This window comes from Hylobates moloch, unplaced genomic scaffold, assembly GCF_009828535.3.
Source record: "Hylobates moloch isolate HMO894 unplaced genomic scaffold, HMol_V3 SCAFFOLD_7, whole genome shotgun sequence".
In the NCBI taxonomy this organism is placed as follows: Eukaryota; Metazoa; Chordata; class Mammalia; order Primates; family Hylobatidae; genus Hylobates; species Hylobates moloch.
Window position 1 is genome coordinate 36,656,267 of NW_026652282.1, and position 9,554 is coordinate 36,665,820.

The 9,554-nt window shown below is 38.0% G+C and overlaps 1 protein-coding gene across 1 annotated transcript in view; it reads left to right on the forward strand.

Annotated features, from left to right (window-relative positions):
• USP9X (ubiquitin specific peptidase 9 X-linked) overlaps window positions 1–9,554 on the forward strand; it is a 142,151-nt gene that overhangs the window by 66,318 nt on the left and 66,279 nt on the right. Inside the window, exons 13-15 of the mRNA XM_058441305.1 lie at window positions 524–660; window positions 2,541–2,674; window positions 5,090–5,111. Coding sequence (XP_058297288.1) covers window positions 524–660; window positions 2,541–2,674; window positions 5,090–5,111 — 293 coding nt within the window. The remainder of the gene's footprint in view (window positions 1–523; window positions 661–2,540; window positions 2,675–5,089; window positions 5,112–9,554) is intronic.

Consider the following 9,554-nt stretch of genomic DNA (forward strand, 5'->3'; position numbering starts at 1 on the left):
TCTCTCCTTGTATGTGTGTTTGTTTTGATTTTGGTGATTATTTTTAAATGTAGTTGTCATTCTATTTATTTTCTTAGTCAAATACACATTTTTTGTGTTCTTCACACTAAAAGATGGCCCATTTAGAGTAACAGGGTCTTGTTATATATTAATTCTGGATTTTATGATACGGTAGAATCTCTTAAAATACTGGCTAAATACCTACCCTCTGGCAAACTTGGAAAATCAAACTGTCAGTGTGCCTAATATTTAGGATCTGTAGTGTGTACAGATATATTTCAGTCCATATAATACAAAGCTTTTATAACAGTGCTGGGCTTTTTGGAGTTTTGGTAGTAAGTAAGTGTGAAATAAAAAGAAACTTAAAGCTTTTACTATTTAAATTAAATTCTTTACTGTAATTACAACATGATGCTTGTATTGCTAATCTTAAAAGAAAAGCTTTTATAATTCTCAAAATAATTTGAAAATAAAATTCTCCTGAGTATTGATCTATTTAAAACATTGAAATCATTTGTTTAAGGACCGTGATACACAAAAGATCCAATGGATAGATCGCTTTATAGAAGAACTTCGCACAAATGACAAATGGGTTATTCCCGCACTGAAACAAATTAGAGAAATTTGTAGTTTGTTTGGTGAAGCGCCTCAAAATTTGAGGTAAGACTTTTTAACATAGAAAATTTCAATACTTAAAATTTATGTACTTTATTGAAAAGAAAACAGCATATTGGCTGGCAAATGCAAATTTTTAAATTAGTGGAGTGAGAAGAGGCTATATAAGAAGGGTTTGGAACAAAAGAATCCTTTATTATATCTACCTCCTTTGTTTTATTAATGAGGAAGTAAGCCACAGTTAAGTGATAATCTCAAAATCAAGATAATATTGCCTTTGGGTTCTTGGTTCAGAATTATTATTATATACATACTATATTTCCAGCAAGTGTGCCAAGAAGTTTCATAGCATGTCTTTAAAGATAGATTAGACCACAAGAACATTTAAATTGATGAAAGATGACAAGATACAGTTTCATAATTTTTAAACATTTATTTTAGCTAAATTTCTTTTTAATAGCTGTCTTTATACTATCTTAGGTGTCAAATTCTGGTTACTGAAATAATTTGTCCTATTTTCTGGTAATAGAGTTGGAACTGATAACATGAAAAGGAAAAAATAATGTGAAGAGAAGGAGAGCAGGGTGCAGTAGAAGGAATATTCACAGTGGAGTCAGGATTCCTAGGTGTGAATCTTGTGTCAAACCAGTAATTTAATCTTGTAAAAATTCTGTAAAGAATCATGTTTGGCCTGGTGTGGTGGCTCACCCCTATAATCCCAGAACTTTGGGAGGCCGAGGAGGGCAGATCACCTGAGGCCAGGAGTTCGAGACCAGCCTGGCCAACATGGCGAAACCCCGTCTCTACTGAAAATACAAAAATTAGCCGGGCGTGGTGGCATGCGCCTGTAGTCCCAGCTACTCAGGAAGCTGAGGCACTAGAATCGCTTGAGCCGGGGAGGCAAAGGTTACAGTGAGCTGAGATTGCAGCACTGCATTCCAGCTTGAGCAACAGAGTGAGACTGTCTCAAAACAAAAACAAAACAAACAAAAAAACATGTTTTCTTTATATGTAAGATTAAATGATTGCCAGGATCCTTTACAGCTCTAGATTACTATGATTATACCTCAGACAGAAATAGAAAAGGTCATGTTTATGTCTATTTAAACAGTTGAACTTTGTCTCACTTTTTTCCCCAAGGCTAGAAAAAATTAGCAAATTGGAAAAGCTATAAACACTGTAAGAAATTGAGACATATATCTCATTAACAATAATATTTATTTGAGGGGCATATTTTGAGTATGTTTGGCTCATTGTACATATTTCGGCCTTTCTCAAATGAATGCATTTGTCTTTCGAAGTAGACACAGTAGTTCACATACTCTCCCAAGAACAGTGGCCTCGTCTCCCCTAAACTAGGATGTGAAAGTTGATTGGTTGTGAAAGTTGATTGGTTTCAGTGAAGGCAGCAAAACAGATTAGGGTTTCAATGAAGATAGCAAAACTTTGTGGTGACACTGTGGGCAAACTTGGCTACAAACAGAGTGTCCCAGGATGTTTTCTTAAATAGCTAATAAGAAAATGCTAAGAGCATTTTCTTTGATTAAATTCTTCCTTACAACTGTAGCATAATCTTTGTGATGCTAGTCTTGCAAAAAAAAGTTTCTGTTTTATAATTTTGGGAATAATTACATAACATAAGTGCTTTGGTACAATTATAGTATAGAAATTAGTCATTGAGGTATACTCCCATTTGGTGAAGTTGGAGAATACTGATGGATGCTTTTTGTGTAAAATAATTAATAAATGTCTTATTTTTTGAAGAGTTTAAGTTGGTTGTGATATTTTCATTAAAAGAAGTAAATGTACAAAAGTATAATTTTTAAGTTTTTACATCAGTAGCTAAGAATTTAGATAGTACAAACTCTTCTGATTACAACAGAGTTTAATTGCCTAATTATATTGTTAAGTTCTTCTCGTTTCAGTCAAACTCAGCGAAGTCCCCATGTGTTTTATCGCCATGACTTAATCAATCAACTTCAACACAATCATGCCCTAGTTACTTTGGTAGCAGAAAACCTTGCAACTTACATGGAAAGCATGAGACTGTATGCTAGAGGTACGTATTGTAAGCTAAAATAAACTATGGGAAATAGCAGTGACCTTTTTTTGCATTAATTACCTTAGAAATATAAATCATGTTCCTTTATGGATTTAAGATCCACTATTACTCCCAACTCTTAGACATCCTAAACTCTAGGCCAGCAGTTTAAGAGTCTTCACTAAGTGCTTGCCTCCCCCCATTCTCTTTGTTAAATAGATTTTTCTTCCCTGCTTTGGGAGCTGTGCCTGCCTTTTTTACGATTGATTGCTAACTTCTTAGGAATGTACTTGACTCATTTTCAACCTTTATGTCCTTTACCACCACCTTTAGCTTTTTAAAAGGAAACTTGTTTTGTCTAAGTCTGTTCTTACATTATAGTTCTTTTATAATGCCAAGCCTATGTTTTGTAAGTGCTTCAAGACTCCATGAATTTAAAAAACATAAGAGTAGAGATGAGAGCCTGGCTATAAGAATCTAGATGTTTACATTGGCATTCAAAGCGTGAAATTGTTTGAACATGTTTAGGATAAAGTTTCCTGTGATTTCAACATATCCTGATTGTAAGTCTTAGCCTGCCATGTGTGGAGCCCTGTGTCAGTGCTCTTTTGCCCTCTGACAGTTATGTCAGTCTGTGTGTGCAAGAGTGTAGGGATGGCTTCTCAGTATATACTATTCCTCTTCTGTCTTATGACAAATTCATACCCCTTTCCCCATTGATACTTTGTTGTTTCAAGTTTGTTTCCAGAGCAGTATATAAGAAAATACTATATTACCAATGTTAGTTATAGAGTTAAACATACTGATTACTCAGCTTACCATTCATTTAACACGTTATGTAGGATCTGCAGAAGCCCATAGTGTATGTTAAAAATGAGAATATTTATAATACTCATTATTTGAGGAGTAGGCTTTTGACATTATTGAATAACATCCCCTGGTGCTTATGAATTACCAGATTTTTGCTTAATACTTACGTACATTTCCCAATGAAATTCAGATAAACATAAAAATTAAGCAACTCTTCTGATACTCCCAGTGATAGTGTTGACTCTTTATTCTTCCATTTATCTCCTCGGGGCCAATAGATTGTAGAGCTAGACAAGCAATCTAAGTGTTAGGCAGCTGATGAGCAACAGACAGCGATCTTAGCATTTTAGTCCTAGGTTCCTTCTAAGCAGTATAATAGAACGATCAAGGCAATACAGCCATGTGATTTACGTTCTATACCAAAGGTACTCAAAATCAGTGAGATAAAAAAGAGGTTTATGTGTAGTATACCCAAGCATTTGGGTTTAGTATATTATTATAATCTCTTTCTGGTGGTACAAAGCCCTAATGGTTGCCAAGGAGGGCCTTCCCCCAGAGTGGAGCCATATAATTTATATGTGCTTTAATGCTAATTTTTATTTACTTCATTTGCATGTGGTGTTTAATTTCATTGCCAGAGGTCAGGAACCCTGCTGTCTCACTAGGGTTTTTTCTGCTACATTTTAGTATAATTCTACTTGAGTTACTGCCTCATCTCAACTTTGTTATCACAGGAATGATTACATTCTTCAGTTTTTCCTCCTTATGTTGTCTGTATATCTGCAAACTGAGAGATGTGAGTCTGCATAGTCAGATTGCCTAGGTCTGAAACATGACCCAAACATATTAGCTGTATGACTGTGGGCAGGTTATTTATGCTAGAATAATGTCTGGCACATAGTAAATTCCCCTCTGAATTTTAACATCGTACCTTTTTTTTCTCCTAACCTTGGTACCTTTTCTTCTTCCAATTTATTACACTACTCTTGATTAATACTGATGAGTCTGGAGATACTTAAATATGGGGGTGGGGGCAAATAATTTTTAAAACTAGTAAAATTCTTCTATTAAACTTTTTACAATGTTAAATCACTTCTGTGGTAACATCCACTAACATTTCTAAATTTGCAATTCTAAAGTAAATTATGGTTTTTGCCTCTATAATAAAAGTGATAGATGAATCCCATTAGCTATGAGGCATTAGGTTACTTGGCATGATAACATCAGGCTTCCACAGTTCACTGATATTCTCAATTTCTGATAACCATTTTACCAATGGTTTGTGCTGCCTGTATTTTATCTTCACTAGCATCTTTAGCTTTTGGGGGAAAAACATTTCCACAGTAAGCATGATCAGCTGATTTTACCTCATAAACATTATTTAGATAAAAGAATGAACTTAGTAAAATTCTCTACAGTATTTACTCATGTTCTCACTACAAGTGTTTTCCTACACTGGTACTTACTTAAATTATTCTTTAAAAGTTTTTCATATGCATACAATAAAGTATAAACCACCTTTTAGTTTTCACTCAAGTTTTAACTCATTGGTAGGATAGTCATTCTACTGATTTCAGTACTTACTGAAGGTTTAATTTACCATTTTTTCTTGTTTCTGGATAGAGTTGGACGACCCAACTTCACTGTAGGTCAGATTTTTGCACTGTTTACTTAGGACTGTTACCTTGTGTTACTTCTTCCTGGTCTTTTCCATCCAACAGTAACAGTTTTTAGGAACGTTTTCCACACAAAAAGATTTCTTTATGAGTGTCATTCACCAACAGTGCTATGTTAGGATGCAGATCCTGTGCTAGATTTTCTCAGTTCGGACTCATTCCTACACATCAACTATGAAGTACTATTAAGTCTGTGTGGCTTCTCTGTGGTTTAAAAATAATTAAATATTATCCATTTTGTGAACAATTTATTCCTTCTTGGAGAAACGGCTGTTTCCAGGCCTGGAACAGGGAAAGTACCACATCCTTGACCATCTTATTCCAGAAAGTAAGAAAGTGCTCAACAATCATGTTGGCATGTCAAAAGGACACAGGAGTTGGCTTTCACTGGCCATAATTAGGTCAAAATTAGTAATGAAAATAAAATATGAAAATACTCATGTAAAGAAAAATGCCAACTAACAAATGAAGAGTATATGATGAAAATAAACCCAAGGGGGTGAGGATTTTCATGTCTGGAATGGCAGAGTAAAATGTTCAGCAGGCCTTAACAAAACAACCATTTAACTGGAGAAAAATATAAACAATAGTCATTTAGAGTACCTGAAAATTGTCCTAAGGGAGTATAGCAAATGGGAAAACACTCAAGAAAATCTATTAAATCTGCAGAACAGCAAGAGTCTGTAGCATTTGAGCCACAACTTACTCTGTTCTCCCATGTTCAGATCCAGCTTTCTTGTGTGGAAACTCTACTCCAGGCAGGTGTGACTAAGAAGCAGGGGCTCCTTCCCTACGGCTGCCAGTCTAGGGCTGTAGTTTGACCACGTGAGGTGCAGGCTACTGGCATTTCTGATCCTTTTCAGTCGTATGTGGCAGAAGCTCTGTTCCAGGCAGTCATGTCCAAGAAAACTGAGACTCCCTTACCCCATTCAGTGCCTACTTGTAGGATAAATGCTTTACTTAAGGCATGACAGGCTGAGAATACTGGGGCTCTGATTATCCCCAACCTGGCTTGCTCACAGGGTGGAAATTATATGTCAGGGAGTGCAATCTGAGAAAATCAGAGTTTGATCCCACACACCCAACACCAGCACCTGCTCTTAAGGCAGGGATATCATTTTGGGAGAAGTTAGCTGCTGTCCTCCCTCCATCTCCTGAACAGTAACATAGATGTTCTGTCCAGATGGAGAGAGAAGGTGTGAGGATGCTGTGCTCAGCAGTTGTGCTTGAAGGGACCAACTTTCTTTGGACCAGACCATGCTGTGGCGAAGGGTATTATCACAATTGGAGATTTGGGTGATGAAGAATTAGGAGAGTGCTTGTGGCTCCCTTGTACTGGTATCAGCAAGTCACAGGATGAGCAACCAGAAATTTAACAGAAAGATCTAGATAAAGAGGTGGCCAAGACAAGCCCTCTTGTGATCACAGTCAATCCTGGGGGTCAGGAATGCTACGTGTATGCATTAGGTTGCACCTAAGCAGAAAGAAACAATCAAAACTGGACACGGGACAAATTGAAGACATTCCCCAAGCTTCATGTCGATCTGTCAGCAAAGGGTGAAAGCCTCACCGGTACAGTGGACTTAAATATGGACACGGGACAAATTGAAAACATTCCCCAAGCTTCATGTCGATCCATCAGCAAAGGGTGAAAGCCTCACCGGTACAGTGGACTTAAATACAGCTCTGACCAAACAGAGCACTGGGTGAATAATAAGCTACCCTGACTCAGGGGCAACTCTTAGGAAGCCAGACGTGAAAATTAGATGTATCCCTGGCAGTCTGGAAGACTTGCTGCATCCTTGCTGGAGTGATTGAGAAGGGAACATGCAAGCTACTAGTCTCCGAATGAACATAGGACAAAAACATAAACTTTTTGAGTGGTGTGATAGCAGCCTCCAAGCCACGCAGACATCCAGTGGCAAAGGGTAAAAATCTACTAGTCAAGGAGGCTTAAACACAGTGTTTGGCCAATAAGGGACTTATACTGACCCAGGGGCAACTCCTAGGTAGGCAGACTAAAGGATTAAAAGGAGGAGGAAAACACTGGGCAGAGCTGTCGGAAGCTGTGCACTGTGAGGGAAATAGACTATGAAGTCTGTTTCCCATAGTCATAGCCCAGTCACTATTTCCCATAGTCATAGCCCATATTTCCCATAGTCATATTTCTATTTCCCATAGTCATAGCCCAGCCACTAAACAAGCAAGCAAACGGGTGGGGGAAGAGAGATCGGTATTCAGGTGGTTGTATATCTAACATGTCCAGATTTTGATGACAAAAATTGAGGCATGCAAACAAATGGGAAGATGTGACCTGTAGACTGACACAGAGACTGCCTTTGAAGGAGGCCAAATGGAGGGCTTTGCAGACAGACTTGACAGCAAAGACTTGAATTACAAATATGCTCATAGAACTGAAGAAAACCATGTCTAAAGAATTTTTTAAAGTATGATGACAATGTCTAATCTAAATTAGAGGATAGTAAAGAGAAATTATTTTTTATTTAAAAAATCATAGAAATTTTGTACTTGAAAAGTATAATAACCAAAATGAAATATTCATAAGAGGGGCTAAACAATAGATTTGAGCTGGCAGAAGAATGAATCAGTGAACCTGAAGATAGATGAGTAGAAATTATGCAATCTGAAGAACAGAGGAAAAGTGAACAGAATCTCAGGGAAATACTGGGTACCATGAAGGGGACCAACATTAATTGTAATGGGAATACCAGATGAATGAGAGTGACAGAGCATAGTCACTGCAAACGTCCCTAATTTGATGGAAGACAAGAAGCTTAAAGAATTGCAAATAGGGTAAATGCAAAGAGCCCCAGACTGAGAAACATTATAGTCAGAACAGTTGGAAGGTGGTGAGAGAAAAACGAGTTTTCCTGCACAAGGAAACCCCAATAAAAATTAACAGCTGACTTCTCATCAGAAACATTGAGGCCAGAAGGCAGTAGGACAACATATTCAAAGTGCTGGGGACAGACATGACAACCAAGAATTTTACATTCAGCAGCAGAATCTTTAAAATCTGAAGGCAAGCTGAAGATATTCCCAGATAAACAAAGACTGAGAGAATTTGTTGCTCTAAGACTTGGCTTACAAGACATCCTAAAGGAAGTAATTAGGCCCAAAACAAGTGACATCAGACAGAGTGTTCCAAATTTGCAGGAAAAAAATACTTGAATACTATAAACCAGCGGTCCCCAACCTTTTTGGCACCAGGGACTGGTTTTGTGGAAGACAGTTTTTCCACGGACTGGGGGGTGGGGGGCTCACCTCCTGCTGTGTGGCCCCGTTTCTAACAGGCCACAGACCTGACAGACATCTATGGAATACTCCATCCAACAATAGTGAAACTACTAAAAGCATATATCATCTTAATAGATGCAGAAAAAGCATTTGTCCAATCCAACCTCTTTTCAATATAAAAAGGCTCAAACTAGGAATAGAAGGGAACTTCCTCTACCTGATCAAGACTGTCCCAAAAAACCCACAGCTAACATCATACTAATTAATGGTAAAAGACTGGTTGCTTTCCCCCTAGGAGCAAGAATGAGACAAAGATGTCCACTCCAACCACTAATATTTAACATTCTGCTTGAGGCGTTAGCCAGGGTAACTAGGCAAGAAAAAGAAGTAGACAACCCAATTAAAAAATAGATGCAGGCCGGGCGCGGTGGCTCACGCTTGTAATCCCAGCACTTTGGGAGGCCGAGGCGGGCGGATCACGAGGTCAGGAGATCGAGACCATGGTGAAACCCCGTCTCTACTAAAAATACAAAAAAAAAATTAGCCGGGCGTGTTGGCAGGCGCCTGTAGTCCCAGCTACTTGGAGAGGCTGAGGCAGGAGAATGGCGTGAACCCGGGAGGTGGAGCTTGCAGTGAGCCGAGATCGCGCCACTGCACTCCAGCCTGGGCGACAGAGCAAGACTCCGTCTCAAAATAAATAAATAAATAAAAATGGATGCAAAGGATCTGAATAGAAATTTCTGCATAGAAGGTATACAAATGGCCAATGAGCACTTGAAAAGATGCTTAGTATTATTAGTTATTGGGGAATGAAAATCAGAACCACAGTGAGATAATGCTACTTCATACCTACTAGGGTGACAAAAAAAGACAACAGTAAATGTTGATGAGGCTATGGAGAAATTGGAGCGCTGATATAGTCCTTGTGGGATTGTAGAGTGGCACAGCCACCTTGCAAAATATTAATCGTAGAATTTACCATATTACCCATTCCCAGTTACATACCCAAGTAAAATGTATACATAAATCTGTATAACATGAATGAACTTAGAAAACATTATGCTAAGTGGGAAAAAATCTGTCAGAAAAATACCACATACTGCATGTTTCTTTTTTTTTTGAGATGAAGTCTTGCTTTGTCGCCCAGGCTGGAG